General features: G+C 42.9%; 1 protein-coding gene across 7 annotated transcripts in view; it reads right to left on the bottom strand.

Annotated features, from left to right (window-relative positions):
• Positions 1-17,772, bottom strand: part of LOC137518990 (polyamine-modulated factor 1-binding protein 1-like) — a 539,976-nt gene that overhangs the window by 394,123 nt on the left and 128,081 nt on the right. For all 7 annotated transcript variants that reach the window (XM_068237518.1, XM_068237520.1, XM_068237522.1 and 4 more), the window contains one exon: positions 264-494. In XM_068237518.1, the coding sequence (XP_068093619.1) occupies positions 264-494 (231 nt within the window). The remainder of the gene's footprint in view (positions 1-263; positions 495-17,772) is intronic.

The raw sequence follows: 17,772 nt of genomic DNA, 5'->3' as shown, positions 1-17,772 counted from the left end.
TCTGTACCCAGAAATCTCATCACCAATATCACATGACAACAGATGGCGACGGCGAGCCAATGGGCTTAGCTTATCTTGACTCAGCCATGAACATTTGAACATCTTTGCATCTGTAAACGCTTTATCAACAGTTGTGTGTCTAACGACACCTAGCTCTGCATAGCACTGGCTGCATAAGAAATATTTGTTAGAACAAACCTTTAGACATACAGCAACAGCATTAAAGTATTCATGTAAAGTGGATGTGTTATAGAATGTGCTACCTGTTTTTGTCGACGGGCAAGCTCTTCTTTCATAGTCCCAGCCAACTGCTCATACTGCTGGTAGTGCTCTTTGTTCAATTTAACATCATCCTTGGAGGAATTCAGCTTTGCAGTTAACTGGTCAATCAGGTGCTCAAAGGTTTCTACCTGGTCGCTCTTTTCCTTGTACTGACGTTGAAGGATCAATACCTCAGCTTTCAGACTCTGAATGGTTTCCTCTTTGTTAGCAATCTAGCAAAGTTGGAAGAGAAAAAAAGAGAGACTCTTTTACAGACCCGCCAGAGCTTCTGTGCGATAGAACATACTGTCTCCATTTTTCATAGACACCACACATTCTTTTTTCAATTGTAACGCCGCAAACATTCCTCTTAAATGGTTCTGGGGTTTATTGAATAAAGTTGTACAATAAAAAATGCTGACACAAAGTTATTGACTTTTATTGCATGGAATGAAATGCCATTAGGTGTTTCTCTTTTTTTAATTACAAATGGATAATTGCATAGTACATTTTCCAATAGTAGTGCATACAACTGTCATTTCCCTGACATTTCATTACGGCACAGAAAAAAAAGCATTTTGAAGTGTAATTGCACTTTTCCAAAGCAAAGCAGTTTCAGGTTGGGTTAATGTATCCCAATTAGTTAAATATTTTCACACTTTTTGTCCTTGGCACCTCCGTGGTATTAAAGAGACTCTGTCACTAGAGATGAGCGTAATGACCTAATTACGATTTCGCGAAATTTCGCGTAATTAGTGTAATTACGATTATGGCCGTAAGTACATAATCGTAATGAAGAAGGATTTCGCGAAATTTCGCATTACAGTCGGTATTACGAAATTAATGCGTATGGCCATGCTCCCAAGCGGAAAAGTTGACGCATGTATCAATGTTAGGTAGCCGCCGACTTTAAGGGTTAATAGCAAAGCCCCCTTAAATGCTAAGAGCCTCAAATTTGGAGAATATATTAAGGAGATCAGGAGGAATAAGAGGAAAAATTTTTTTTTCAAAAAGACCTTATAGTTTTTGAGAAAATCGATGTTAAAGTTTCAAAGGAAAAATGTAAACATTTAACCACTTCACAGCTCCAGTACAGTATATCTACTCCCCTGCAGACTTCATCTAACCGCCCAGGGGAGTAAATATACATACTCCCGCTGCTACCACTGCTGTAAGCGCTCCCGCTTATTTGTGCGCTCGTTCATGTTGCCATCTGCCCGCCAGGAGATCAATGAATGGGAAAGCAATTCCTAATCATTGATCTAAGTCCCCGTAGCAATTATCGGCGCCTTTTATGAGAAGCTGCACGATCATTCTAATAAATAAAAGTTTCCCATCTTCAGTACACTTCCTGTAAGCATACATATTTCGCTTACAGGACATATAACAAAAAAAAGACTGAGGCCATCTTGTGGCCAAATAGTAAAACTACATCTAAAAGTACTTTTTTTAAATGCAAAGACCTGTTTTTACATTTTAAATTAACCCCTTACCTCCCACACTCACCAATAGTTACCAACATTTATTTTTTTTGTAAAAAAATACAATGAAATAAATTTACAATTATAAAAAATGCATTAATAGTTTTCTTAGGGACTGAACTTTTTTAATATGTATGTCAAGACGGTATAATACTGTTACTTTATAAATTATGGGCTTTTTATTAGTGATGGATGCAAAACTGAAAAAAATACATCTTTAATTCCTAATAAAATATTGGCGCCAGACATTGTGATAGGGACATCATTTAAATGGTGTAATAACCGGTACAAATGGGCACATTAATTACGTGGATTTTAATTACGGTAGCATGCATTATTTAAAAATTATAATGGCCGAAAACTGAAAAATAAGGATTTTTTTCCAATTTTTTTTCTTATTTTTCCATTAAAAAACATTTATAATAAAAAAATTCTTGGCATAATGTACCACCCAAAGTAAGCCTAATAAGTGATAAAAAAAAACACATTTAACACATTTCATTCTGATAAGTAGAGATAAAGTTATTGGCAAATGAATGGAAGGAGCTGAAAGGTGAAAATTGCTTGGATGCTGAAGGGGTAAAACCCCTCAGTTGTGAAGTGGTTAAAAACCCGCCGACTTTAACGGTTAATAGCAAAGCCTGCTTAAAGTTTAGGAACACCAAATTCCCAGGGTATATTAAGGGGATCAGTGGGAATAAGAGGAACATTTTTTTTTCAAAAAGACCTTATAGTTTTTGAGAAAATCGATTTTTAGGTTTCAAGGGCGAAAATGTCTTTTAAATGCGGAAAATGTCAGTTTTTTTGCACAGGTAACAATAAAGTATTATTTTTATAGATTCCCCCAAGTGGGAAGAGTTTTACTTACTTCGTTCTGAGTGTGGGAAATATAAAAAAAAAAACGACGTGGGGTCCCCCCTCCCAGACCTCTTTAACCCATTGTCCCCCATGCAGGCTGGGATAGCCAGAATGCGGAGCACCGGCCGCGTGGGGCTCCGCACCCTGACTATACCAGCCCGCATGGTCCATGGATTGGGGGGTCTCGGAAGGGGAGGGGCAGCCAAGCTTTTCCCTCCCCCTCCGAGCCCTTGTCCAATCCAAGGACAAGGGGCTCTTCTCCACCTCCGATGGGTGGTGGAGGTGGAGGCCGCGATTTCCTGGGGGGGGGGGTTCATGGTGGAATCTGGGAGTCCCCTTTAAAAAGGGGTCCCCCAGATGCCCACCCCCCTCCCAGGAGAAATGAGTATAGAGGTACTTGTACCCCTTACCCATTTCCTTTAAGAGTTAAAGTAAATAAACACACAGACACTTAGAAAAAGTATTTTAATTGAACAAAAAACATAACCACGAAAAAAGTCCTTTAATATTCTTAATTAACCATTAATACTTACCTGTCCCTTTAAATAAATGATCCCTCGCAATATCCTCGGAAATGTTCTATCAGTTACAATGTAACAAAGTTATTACAATGTAACAACTTTGTTACATTGTAACTACGCCGCACCCGACGTCACTCGCCGCCGCCGCGTCTGTGCTGCACGGACCCGACAGAGCTCTGAGCTATAGCTCAGAGCTCTCTAAGCATCTTTGTATTTGGGCTCCAAGGAGCCCCATTGGTCCTTAGCAGACCAATGGGGTTCCTTTAAATCAGAAGGAACCCCATTGGTCTGCTAAGGACCAATGGGGCTCCTTGGAGCCCAAATACAAAGATGCTTAGAGAGCTCTGAGCTATAGCTCAGAGCTCTGTCGGGTCCGTGCAGCACAGACGCGGCGGCGGCGGCGAGTGACGTCGGGTGCGGCGTAGTTACAATGTAACAAAGTTGTTACATTGTAATAACTTTGTTACATTGTAACTGATAGAACATTTCCGAGGATATTGCGAGGGATCATTTATTTAAAGGGACAGGTAAGTATTAATGGTTAATTAAGAATATTAAAGGACTTTTTTCGTGGTTATGTTTTTTGTTCAATTAAAATACTTTTTCTAAGTGTCTGTGTGTTTATTTACTTTAACTCTTAAAGAAAATGGGTAAGGGGTACAAGTACCTCTATACTCATTTCTCCTGGGAGGGGGGGTGGGCATCTGGGGGACCCCTTTTTATAGGGGACTCCCAGATTCCACCATGAACCCCCCCCCCAGGAAATCGCGGCCTCCACCTCCACCGCCCATCGGAGGTGGAGAAGAGCCCCTTGTCCTTGGATTGGACAAGGGCTCGGAGGGGGAGGGGAAAGCTTGGCTGCCCCTCCCCTTCCAAAACCCCCGAATCCATGGACCATGCGGGCTGGTATAGTCAGGGTGCGGAGCCCCACGCGGCCGGTGCTCCGCATTCTGGCTATCTCAGCCTGCATGGGGGACAAGGGGTTAAAGAGGTCTGGGAGGGGGGACCCCACGTCGTTTTTTTTTTATATTTCCCACACTCAGAACGAAGTTAGTAAAACTCTTCCCACTTGGGGGAATCTACGAAAATAATACACTATTGTTACCAGTGCAAAAAAACTGACATTTTCCGCATTTAAAAGACATTTTCGCCCTTGAAACTTAAAAATCGATTTTCTCAAAAACTATAAGGTCTTTTTGAAAAAAAAATGTTTCCTCTTATTTCCACTGATCCCCTTAATATACCCTGGGAATTTGGTGTTCCTAAACTTTAAGCAGGCTTTGCTATTAACCGTTAAAGTCGGCGGGTTTTTAAATGTTTACATTTTTCCTTTGAAACTTTAACATCGATTTTCTCAAAAACTATAAGATCTTTTTGAAAAAAAAATTTTCCTCTTATTCCTCCTGATGTCCTTAATATATTCTCCAAATTTGAGGCTCTTAGCATTTAAGGGGGCTTTGCTATTAACCCTTAAAGTCGGCGGCTTTTTTATATTATACGGAGCGTTACGGTTTAACGCGAAATTACGGTAGCGTTTAATGCGAAATTACGGCATGAACGAAACGCGAAATTACGCGTTGAAAATTACGCTTACGGTATTTTCAATTATGATTTTAATGGCAATTACGCTACCGTAATTTCGCATCGTAATCGCAAATTTCGCATGCGTAATTTTAGTAATGCGAAATTACGAAAATTTCGGCTCAACTCTATCTGTCACACAAAAAACATCCCCGGGGGATACTCACCTCAGGAGGTGGAAGCCTTAGGGTCCCAATGAGGCTTCCCCCATCGCTGTAGCTGCAGGCAGTCCAGCACTGGCTCCACCTGAAGCGTCCTGGAATCCTCCCCCGACAATCGCTGATTTATTTACCTTCCCTGGCTCCAGCAGGGGCACTGTTGCGGCTCTCAGCATGGAGATAGGCGTAAATAGCCGATCTCCGTTGGGTCCGCTCTACTACGATGGTGCAGGAGACTTGCGCCTGTGCAGTAGAGCGGACCGACAGTGATCGGCTATTTCCACCTATCTCCAAGTGGAGAGCCGATACTGTGCCTGCTCTGGAACCAGGAAGGTAAATATTTACATCCCCGCTATCCGGAGGGGCACAGCAAGACCGCCATGGGACAAAGGAGGACGGGGGAAGCCTCGATCGGATCCGGAGGCTTCCCCCAATCGAGGTGAGTACCCCCTGGGGGAACTTTTTGTACTTACAGGTTTTGTTTAACGCGCACTACTGGTGAGAGACCACTAAACAATTTATAATGGACCGGGAAAGTGCAGTAGAAGTAGATGTCGCCAGAGTCTTGCATCAGCTGGGCTCCAGCCCATAGCCACACCCTCTTGCAGAAAATAGCCGTGTCCTTTCCTGTTTGTCTAATACAGAAAATTCAGAAGGTCCAAGGCCCGAACATCTCAAGGGGGCGGAGTTACATGCCAAAGCCTGGTTTATGTGGGGCTCAGGTAACACTTTAGAAAATAAAGAAAAACCCACAATGGGGGTTCTGAGAAATTGTCCCTGATGGAGCACAGATGGCAATAAAAAATGTGGCAACAGGGTGAAGCACAAGACATCAGCTGCCAGTATCAAAAGTAATGTAACCATGATCGCCACTCCAGCCTGTTACATCACTCCCTACTTTATAGTAACTTGACATAAGGTGTAACTTTCACTCTTTGCAACTAGACAATACATTGTAGTATAGAGAAAGTACAAAAACAATGTTTTTTTTTTTTTTCACTTTTCTGAAAATCAATCAAAAGTGTATGGTATATCAGTTCAATTTTTCCAATGATTTGATCAAATGAAAAAAACAATCCAATTTATTATATATATATATATATATATATATATATATATATATATATATATATATATATATATACATACACATACTGTATATATATATATATGTAGGGTCACCTTGAGGTGGAGTTGTTTCTTTCACTTGTTAAGGACCATGTGCTTAAACGCCTCTACAGACCAGGCCAATTTGTACAATATGGGCCATATCCCCTCCCCCATTCTCTCCCCACCAACAGAGCTTTCTGTTGTTTCCCCCGAGCCTGCCAGGGAGGCAGCCGTGTCACACGCTGTACCCAGTACAGCGCTGCCTTAGATCGCAGCGCTGTACAGCAATAAAAGACGGCGGTGTAACAGTCTCCGAGCGGCGATCGCCCCTGGGAGACTGAAGGCGGAGCGTCGCTTCATCTCCCAAGCGGAGATGCGCGCACGATCTGCTGCAAGACACTCCCCCAGGACTTTACTCTGATCGGTGTCAGGTGGTACTGGGGGAGCCAACGCGTTCACGCCCATAGGCGTGACGCGGTCTTAAGGAGGTTAAAGGGAAATTCCAATTTTGATGAGAAAAACTCACTGTTATCAGACTGGCTCTATACATTTGCAAGGATTACTGACAGCACATTTTAGTTTCTTTTTTTATGTGCCTAACGATTATAACAGATACTAGCAGATATCAGTGCTGAAGTTTGCTCTCAGTCAACAGATTACTGCAGGTTTTGAAAATGAGTAACACAGGCTCATGCTCTGTGCAGCTTATTACTCCTACAGCAGGTGTTAATGTATGCACAATTTTGCTGGAACAGTTCGCCTAATGCTAAGAACACATGATACGTTATGCATCCAATAGATAATTTCCGTCAGGTCCAATATTACTTTTGATCATTTTAACACTCAATTTCTCATAGACATGAATTAGAAAAGATAAGCGGATCAAATGGGAAATCGAGCAGAAAAATGAATGGAAAATCGATTAAAAAAAACGCATCGTATGTACCTAGTATAACAGACTACTCACACAGAGTACTGTATGGTTGCTAAACCTGCAAACAGGAACAATTTGAGCTTAAAGAGAACTCAAGGTGGGTTCTAAGAACGCTATTAGCACACAGAGGCTGGGTCTGCATATCCTGCCCAGCCTCTGTTGCTATACAGTTTGCTGCTGATCTGCTGATTGGAGGCGAGAGTGACACATCAAGAGGTAAACAGCCGACTGCTACACGCTGTGTCGACAGCTCGGCGTATGATTTATCGGGGGCAAGCAGAGCGCAGGGTGGGCCTGTGGGGGGAACTGTATAGCAACAGAGGCTGGGCATGATATGCAGAACCAGCCTCTGTGTGCTTATAGCGTTCTTAGAACCCACCTCGAGTTCTCTTTAATCTCTGTTTTGACAGATTGAAAGAGAAAGATAATTTTTTAATACCATTACATTACAAAAAGACTTGTGCACCCCCGATCATCTATGTATATGGCTATGTTTAACCAGTTCACCCCCAAGGATTTTTATCCTAACGGACCAGAGCAATTTTCAGTTGTCAGTTCTCCTCCCTTTTATTCCCTAATAACTTTATTACTACTTATAACAAGAAAATGATCTATACCTCGTTTTTTTCGCCACCAATTAGGCTTTCTGTGGATAGTACATTTTGCTAAGAATTTTTTTATTCTAAATGCGTTTTAATGAGAAAAACAGAAAAAAAAGAAGAAAAATCATTATTTCTCAGTTTTCAACCATTATAGTTTTAAAATTAAACATTCTCCTGTGGATAAAACAAACACGTTTTATTTGCCCAGTCGTCCCGATTATTAAACAGTTTAAATTATGTCCCTATCACAATGTATGGCGACAGTATATTATTTTGAAATATAAGTGTTATTTTTCTGTTCTGTTTTTTTTTTATTCTGGCCATAATTACAAGCCCCTATGTAATAAATTAAAATTAATTTCCCCCCATAAAATATAAATTAACAAAGCTGAGTCCCTAAGGCAACTATTTATTAATTTTTTTAGCTGATTTTTTTTTTTTTACAAGTGTTTTTTTTTTTGGGGGGGGGGAGGGTTGGAAGTGTAATTTTATTAAGATTTGTATGTACTTGAAAATGAATGTATTTTGTAGGTGTAATATACTTTTTGGCCACAAGATGGCGCTAGTGAACACTCATAGGAAATGTTCACTTTTTTTTTTTTTCTTCACTTTATTTAATTGTTACATTTCCTGTTATTGTGAATGGACGTAGCCGCTGTTCGCGGTCACGTCCATTCACTCCAGGCACTGCGATTGGGTAGAGGACCGTTCGGTCCTCTTCCCCAATCACCCAGCACGGAAGCCCGACGGTAATGGCGGCGGTAGCGGCGCACACACGGCGGTAGCAGCGGCGGGAACGCGGGACGTATTAAAACGTCATGTTGCTGTTAATAGCGGTAAGCATGACGTTTTAATACGTTAGAATGTCAGTAAATGGTTAATTTAGTTTTATGAAAATGGAATTATCCTTTAAAGGGAACCAGAAATGAAGCACCCTTGTGTATTTTACCATATATATCAGTAAGAACATTAGAGAAAACACTTACCATGCTCTCTGTTTCATCCTCACTGCTAAAAGTGTCTGTTATCAGCTGTGATACGAATTTCGGACTGAGCATTCAGTCTGGCTTTGCAGAGAATAATTATAGCTGAGTCATTATAGCAGAGCCACAAGGGGGCAGGCTTGGGCTTGAAAAGACACCAGAGAAGACAGACTCGGCTATAATCTTTACATAGCAAAGCTAGACTGAGTGCTCAGTCGGGGATTCTTATCAGAGGTGATAAGTCAGATTAAACAGAGAACAATGAAACAAAGAGCAGATTAGGTGTTTACTGTCATGTTCCCACTGATTTATAAGGTAAAATACAAGAGGGTGCTTCATCTCTGGTTCTCCTTAAATGACAACTGAAGCAAGAGGGATTTGAAGGCTGCTATATTTATTTCCTTTTAAACAATGCACATTGCCTGGCTATCCTGCTGATCATCTGCCTCTAATACTTTTAGCCATACAACCTGAACAAGCATGCAGCAGATCAGGTGTTTCTGACATTATTTTCAGATCTGACAAGATTAGCTGCATGCTTGTTTCTGGTGCTATTCAGATACTAAGATAGCCAAATATATCAGCAGGGCTGCCGGGCAACCGATATTATTTAAAAGGAAATAAATATGGCAGCCTCCAAATTCTTCACACTTCAGTTGTCCTTTAACTTCTTGCCGACTGCTTCACGCCAATTGGCGTGAACGCGGCGGCAGCCCCAGGACCACTCCACGCTGATTGGAGTGAAGGGCCTTCTATGGGGCTAGCAGGAGAGCTAAAGAAATATGACGAGTTCATAGAAGATTTTATTTTTTGTCACAAGTTGGCAGAAATTGATTTTTATTGTTTTTTTTTTCACAAAGTGTCAATTTCCGCTAACTTGTGACAAAAAATAAAATCTTCTATGAACTCACCATACTCCTAATGGAATACCTTGGGGTGTCTTCTTTCTAAAATGGGGTCATTTGTGGGGTTCCTATACTGTCCTGGCATTTTAGGGGCCATAAACCGTGAGTAGTAGTCTTGAACCCAAATGTCGCAAAATGACCTGTGAAATCCTAAAGGTACTCATTGGACTTTGTGCCCCTTAGCGCAGTTAGGGTGCAAAAAAGTGCCATACATGTGGTATGGCTGTACTCGGGAGAAGTAGTATAATGTGTTTTGGGGTGTATTTTTACACATACCCATGCTGGGTGGGAGAAATCTCTCTGTAAATGGACAATTGTGTGTAAAAAAAAATCAAAACATTGTCATTTACAGAGATATTTCTCCCACCCAGCATGGGTATGTGTAAAAATACACCCCAAAACACATTATACTACTTCTCCTGAGTACGGCAATACCACATGTGTGGCACTTTTTTGCAGCCTAGGTGCGCTAAGGGGCCCAAAGTCCAATGAGCACCTTTAGGCTTTACAGGGGTGCTTACAATTTAGCACCCCCCAAAATGCCAGGACAGTAAACACACCCCACAAATGACCCCATTTTGGAAAGTAGACACTTCAAGGTATTCAGAGAGGGGCATGGTGAGTCCGTGGCAGATTTCATTTTTTTTTTGTCACAAGTTAGCAGAAATGGAAACTTTTTTTTTTGTCTCAAAGTGTCATTTTCCGCTAACTTGTGACAAAAAATAAAATCTTCTATGAACTCACCATGCCTCTCAGTGAATACTTTGGGATGTCTTCTTTCCAAAATGGGGTCATTTAGGGGGTTTTTATACTATCCTGGAATTTTAGCACCTCGTGAAACCTGACAGGTGCTCAGAAAAGTCAGAGATGCTTCAAAATGTGAAAATTCACTTTTGGCACCATAGTTTGTAAACGCTATAACTTTTACCCAAACCAATAAATACACACTGAATTTTTTTTTTTTATCAAAGACATGTAGCACAATAAATTTGGACAAAAATGTATACAGAAATTTTACTTTGTTTGACAAATTTTATCACAGAAAGTTAAAAAAATTTTTTTGTCAAAATTCATGTCTTTTTTGATGAATATAATAAAAACTAAAACTCGCAGCAGCAATCAAATAGCACCAAAAGAAAGCTGCATTAGTGACAAGAAAAGGAGGTAAAATTCATTTAGATAGTAGGTTGTAGGACCGAGCAATAAACCGTGAAAGCTGCAGTGGTCTGAATGGAGAAAAAGGCTCTGGTCCTTAAGGGGCGAAAAGACTGTGGTCCTTAAAGGGGAACTTCAGCCTAAACAAACATACTGTCATTAAGTTACATTAGTTATGTTAATTAGAATAGACAGGTAATATAATGTTTTACCCACCCTGTTTTAAAAGAGCAGGCAAATGTTGAGGTTCACTTTAAGTGGTTAAATAAATAAAAAAAAAATAAAAAAAAAAATGTCTAAAAATCTATAACAGTCGTACAATTGCTCAGGAGTCCTAGCAATGTCTCACTTCTGTCTGCCAAAGGGCTTGTGGCCTTAAAATAGCTACTGTCGTCCTACTATTAAGTAGACTTTTATAGCTTAAATGAGACACATTCATAATACTTAATGAAGAAATAAAATAGATTGTCATCACCGCACAACGTTACACATTGTTATGAATGGAAACACTGTAGCAATCACGGCAAGGCTGCCCCTGAGCATTGCTGCAGTTATGCTGGGACTCCTGCCCAGATTTTGCCTTGCTGTGGATGTTTCCAATTTCTTGCATTTCTATTGTGTTTACAAATTAACACAATCATCTGATTGTTCCAGTCTATGAGCTCGACCCCTCAGATAACTCCAAGCACCATTTGGACCATATAATGTAAACCCAAGCGCAATTAAAGAAACGCTATTTATGTACTAGTTCCAATACTAAAACAAACACACAGCTTTTTTCAGCCAGTTCAATATGAAATACCACCTGCACATATTTTATACGCAACACGTAAATCATGCTATTTGAGCTGCTAACAATTTAGATTACAAAAAAGAATGCCGATTAAGGCTGCATTTCCACTGTAGTGTGAAATTTTCGCATCCAAAAAAATCATAAGATTTTTCTGATTGGTGAAAATTCACTTGTAAACTTGTATGCGTTTTTATGCAAATTTTCATACACGAAAATTTGCATTCGTTAAATATAACATAATCTGCCTAGTAACAGTTTAGTCATGACTGCTGACAACTTCTTGTAACCATGGATTTAATGCAAATCTTTGCGTAAATAATGCGAAAATTTTCAATGCTATGCTTTGCATTCTCAAACTGTTGTCCGAAAAAATTATGTGGGATTTTTTTCATGCGTACGAACGCGTACGAAAATTCGCATTGGATGGAAATGGCTTTAGCCTGCCACCGCCCACTGCCACCAATGATTGAAGGAGTGGGAGCGCTGAGAGGAGAGCCCGAGGTGAGGGGGAGGGGGGGAATTTCCCCCCTCCCCACTTATGCTGCGACCGCTCCTGCCCCCAAAAGTCCCTGAGCGGGACCTGGGGGGGAGGGGAGGGGGCGGATTTTTTTCTTAGCAGGGGGCCCGGGGATTTCTAGGTACGCCCCTGTATATGGTCATTAGATAAGGCGGGCTTTTGCTTTTGCAGATAGTTTTGAGAGAGGTGAACTACAATATTTTACTACCCTCTAAAAGTGATAGTCTGTGTGAGCATATGGGGCTATGCAGTTTAGGGGGGGGGGGGGGGGGGGTCAGGGTTAGCGGCTGGAATTCTGAAGCAGGAAACTGCAGCTATTGCTAGCGCCAACGAAGTAATTTGGACCCAGGACAAGGGGGCTGTAAATGCTATTGGGCGTCAGAGTTCCAAAGCAGAAAATTGTGGTTATTGTTGGCGCCTGACTATAGCCAGCACCAAAGTAGTTTGAGTGCCATAAATCAGAGGGCAGTATCGGCTACTGGGTGCTGGACTTCTGAAGTAGGAAATTGCAGCTATTGTAGGCCCCTGGCTATACCCAGCACCAAAAAAGTAATTTTGGCTCAGGACATGGGAGGGCAGTAGTGGCTATTGGGTGTCCCAAATTAGAAGCAGGAAATTGTGTCTATTGTCAGCACCTGGTTAGAGCCAGAACCAATAAAGTAATTTTGGCACCCGACATGGGAGAGCGGTAGTGGCTACTGGGCAGCAGAGTTCCAAAGCAGGAAATTGCAGCAATTAGCACCTGGCAATAGCTGGTGCCAACTAAGTAATTTTAAATTTGGGTGTGGGACAGTGATGGCGATAGCAGGTATGGTCGGCATGTAATTAAGAAGTAATTAGGCCCCTGGAATCCTATACAATAAAACCTAACTGTCCCTGCATCATCCACTCTCTCAGTCTGTCCGTTTGTCGTTCGCATGTGCGCAGTACAGACAGCCGTTGGGACGGGAGGTTGGGCCAGGGAGCAGGGCGGCCATGTGTGCGCATGGCAGGCGGGTGCGCACTTGCGCTCTGAGTGGGGGCAGTAGTTTAACTACCTAGAGCCCGTTTTTAAACGGGCTTAGGTAGCCTAGTTAAGCTAATATAGCCAAACTCCAGAGGAATTGCTGTGGTGATGCTGGCTATAGTCAGCTGGGGATGAATTGCAGGTGGGGGTTCGGTTACATTCGCTGCAGGGAAATATTAGTGTTGGGCATGGATAGGGGTGTTAGTGTTAGATTAGGGGTTTAGTGAAGCATAGTAGAATAACAGTATCAGGGATAGTATATTAAAGGTAAAATTACCGGTAATGTACCATCGGAATGTCCCCCCGCCCATTTTACCAGATGTACACTATAGGTTATTAACTTATATTGTTTATTTTATATTGTTATACCCTGTATGCTGTAGTACAGCACCACAGAAGATGCTAGCACTATATAAAATAATAATAATAATAATAAGCTATACACCAGGGACCTGAGGCTTAAACAGCACCTTTAAAGCCATAGTTCGCAACAGAGTACAATGCAAAGTACCTAACTCCTTGTAGCATTAAAATGCCATGTTATGTTAGAGCAATATTAAAATAAAGGCAGTGTAAAGAACCTGCAGCCAAATTGCAGGATAATAAGCATAATACTGCTTAACACAGTTTTGCTAGAAAGTCACACTTTTCTTGTTTCTTTGATTATAAAAATACTCTAATACGTTTGTTCTGGAGGCACTAAATGTCAAATACTCATAAGGTTTCACATACCCACTGAATAATAACTGGGAATATATTCTGCAATGTCTTAACAACACATATACATTTGGTATGGGCACGTGCATTCCCTTGTCCCGTATGTCGGACACGCATGATGTGAAGTCATAAGGTACAATTCAAACTTTTATGGCATATGCTCTTAGCTGTCAGAAAGACTATGCCCTTAGATGGGCAGGCTGCTTAATGATGCAAGTGACACCACCTTGGCAGAAAGACGTTTCTCATAAATTCCCTTGTACACTGCCAAAAACGGAATGCTTTAATACAAACATAAAAGGATACAATAAGGAAAAAAATTACATCCCTCAAATCTACTTGAAAACTACATAGGGAATCAAGCCATTGTTCTTGATATTACCATTATGCCATGCAAATAAACAACAATAATAACATTTGTATACCGCATTTCTTCCATAGGACTCAAAGTGCTTAGGTTCGCTCAGATTCAGTAATTGGTAGGAGGATGAAGTATTAACACAACAAAAATTATATTGCTGCAAATGCCAAACTGAACAGGTGGGTTTTCAGTCTGGATTTAAACACGTCCAGAGTTGGAGCTGTCCTGATCTGCTGAGGTAAAGAGTTCCATAATGAGGGAGCGGCATGACAGAAGGCTCTGGCCCAACAATTTTCCAGGTGGACTCTGGCTATGTCTAGATTATTCGAATATGTGGATCTGAGAATGCGGGGATTGCTACGCAGCTGCTACATTTCTTTCATGTATCCAGGGCCCAGATTATGTAGTGCAGCTGTGCCCAACCTACAAGCCCATTTGTGGCCCGCGAGGCCAGTTTCTGTGGCCCGCGCGGCGGTGTCCTGCAGAGGGGGAGAGGATCGGGTGGTATTGCGTAGTATCGGCACTAGGCAGGTATTGCGCCCACCAGCGTGTGCTCGTAGTCAGCCCCGGGTAGCGCTGGGATAGTTAGAAAGCCTCGCTCATTGGTTACTGCAGGAACCTTCCTCCAATAGGAATCAGCCTAATTCCTATTGGAGGAAGGTTCCTGCAGTAACCAATGAGCGAGGCTTTCTAACTATCCCAGCGCTACCCGGGGCTGACTACGAGCACACACTGGTGGACGCAATGCCTGCCGAGTGCCGATACTACGCAATACCACCCGATCCTCTCCTCCTCTGCAGGACACCGCGGGCAGAGAGCGGGGCACACGCTGTGACAGCACCCTCAGCCCCACACAGAGCTGACAGCCTCCTCAGCCCCACACAGAGCTGACAGCCTCCTCAGCCCCACACAGAGCTGACAGCCTCCTCAGCCAGCACACTACAGGCAGACCACGTGTGGGTAATTAGGCTTCTGTTCCTCCTCAGCAGAGCTGACAGCCTCCTCAGCCAGCACACTACAGGCAGGCCACGTGTGGGTAATTAGGTCTCTGTTCCTCCTCAGCAGAGCTGACAGCCTCCTCAGCCAGCACACTACAGGCAGGCCACGTGTGGGTAATTAGGTCTCTGTTCCTCCTCAGCAGAGCTGCCAGCCTCCTCAGCCAGCACACTACAGGCAGGCCACGTGTGGGTAATTAGGTCTCTGTTCCTCCTCAGCAGAGCCGACAGCCTCCTCAGCCAGCACACTACAGGCAGGCCACGTGTGGGTAATTAGGTCTCTGTTCCTCCTCAGCAGAGCTGCCAGCCTCCTCAGCCAGCACACTACAGGCAAGCCACGTGTGGGTAATTAGGCCTCTGTTCCTCCTCAGCAGAGCTGACAGCCTCCTCAGCCAGCACACTACAGGCAGGCCACGTGTGGGTAATTAGGCTTCTGTTCCTCCTCAGCAGAGCTGACAGCCTCCTCAGCCAGCACACTACAGGCAGGCCACGTGTGGGTAATTAGGCCTCTGTTCCTCCTCAGCAGAGCTGACAGCCTCCTCAGCCACCACACTACAGGCCACATGCTCATTACTGCATTCACCCAGGCACCGTGCTGGACTCTGATACCATTGCTGCATTAATCTGCCCTGTGCATACACCCAGGTACCGTACTGGACCCTGATACTACTGCTGCATTAATCTGCCCTGTGCATACACCCAGGTACCGTACTGGACTCTGATACCATTGCTGCATTAATCTTCGTTCTCGCATCACAGATGATCATCTTCATTCTGTATTAAGAATAAAAATGTTACAAATTTGGAGCCAAATATCCAGAAATTGGTTTCTGAAAAACAGCCGCAAACTTCTCATTAAGATAATGTGCATCAAATGGTGAGTACAACAATTCTTATATTGTCGTTTTCTTTCCATTTCCAACACCATGTTAACTGTTACTAGAAAAACGTTAAAAGTTTTACATCGAAATTTTGTATGCATGTGTTCCGGCCCTCGAGATTTTTCTTGATTTGAAGTTCGGCCCTCGGGCCAAAAAAGGTTGAGCACCACTGATGTAGTGATTTAAATGTCCTTCAAACTTGTTTCAAATAGGACAAAAATAATCTCTAACCAAATGACCATTTTCAGACTTAAAGGGAACATGAAGAGAGAGGTGTATGGCGGCTGCCATATTTATTTCCTTTTGAACAATGCCAGTTGCCTGGCAGTCCTAGTCCTGCTCATCATTCTGACATCAATAGTGTCTGAATTACACTCTGGAAACAAGCATGCAACCAATCTTGTCAGATCTTTGTCAGGAACACCTGGTCAGCATGCTTGTCCAGGGTCTATGGCTAAAAGTACTAGAGGCAGTGGATGGGCATGGCAGCTAGGTGACTGGTATTGTGTACAATGAAGTAAATATGTCAGCTTTCATATCCCTTTCTTTTCAGGTTTCCTTAAAGCCCCTTTTACACTTGTGCTCTGCGTCCTTCACCACATACAATTCTTGAGTACCGAGTAAGATATAACGTAGTTCAGATTTTTTGAAATTTGCAGTAGGAACTCCATTGATTCAAATTGGAGAGGAAGGACTTAGCGGTTTAAAGGTTTTGGGCTATGCTCAGATGGACATCTAAAATTAATTTGCGTAATTAATTTAAGCTGTGCCAAAAATGTGTGAGGATCTCGGTCCTTGAGGACTGGAGTCCCTGCAGTACAGCATACTAAAGCAGGACATGCAACGCTTTGCCAGCAGCTAAAAAAAATGTTTTGAATCAGTCTCTTTTATTGCATTACAAAACGTTTGTACTAAGGGCCAGTTCACATAAGCTTCTGGCATTGTCCCATTCAGTCAATGCTAGAAGCTTTTCTGCAAAGGAACAGAGAAGCTTTTAGAATTGGTTACTGGTGTTTAGGTGTTTTCATGGAAGAGCCAAACACAGCCAATCCTGGACGCTAGCATCCAGGACGGGACGTTGTGATTAGCGTTTAAAGTGAACCTCCAGACTAAAAATCTACTCAGCAGCACTGAATAGGCTTAGTGTATCTTTAACAGCTTTACAGGATCAGAACTTTGTATTTATTACCTAAGCTGTACAGATGCTAAGCTCCGCCCCATCAAAGAAAACTGCCCGGGCATTTTTCCCCGGATGCTGTGCAAAGCATGATGGGATTTCCTATGATGTTGTTCTCGTTGCCTAGCAACTGGGAGGGGTGATCAGAACACAGGACAGTTGGAACTGTGTTACGATCCGCATCTGCTGGTGACATTATGAACTGCCTGCATGAACTTCCTCCTCTCCACCAGCAGATGTCTATGCTTTCCTCAGGTTGCTTGCAACATGAACTTCCCTCTTAACCTCCCTGGCATTCTATTAAGATCGCCAGGGAGGCTGCGGGAGGGTTTTTTTTAAATTAAAAAAAAACTGTTTCATGCAGCCAACTGAAAGTTGGCTGCATGAAAGCCCACTAGAGGGCGCTCCGGAGGCATTCTTCCGATCGCCTCCGGCGCCCAGAATAAACAAGGAAGGCCGCAATGAGCAGCCTTCCTTGTTTTGCTTAGATCGTCGCCATAGCGACGAGCGGAGTGACGTCATGGACGTCAGCCGACGTCCTGACGTCAGCCGCCTCCAATCCAGCCCTTAGCGCTGGCCGGAACTTTTGTTCCGGCTGCGCAGGGCTCGGGCGGCTGGGGGAACCCTCTTTCGCCGCCGCAGAGTGGCGGCGATCAGGCAGCACACGCGGCTGGCAAAGTGCCGGCTGCGTGTGCTGCTTTTTATTTTGTAAAAATCGGCCCAGCAGGGCCTGAGCGGCGACCTCCGGCGGTGATGGACGGATATATTCGTCCATA

Source organism: Hyperolius riggenbachi, chromosome 5 (assembly GCF_040937935.1).
Source record: "Hyperolius riggenbachi isolate aHypRig1 chromosome 5, aHypRig1.pri, whole genome shotgun sequence".
Classification (NCBI taxonomy): Eukaryota; Metazoa; Chordata; class Amphibia; order Anura; family Hyperoliidae; genus Hyperolius; species Hyperolius riggenbachi.
The sequence above is the reverse complement of the archived record's forward strand: the minus strand, read 5'-3'. Positions and strand labels throughout refer to the sequence as shown.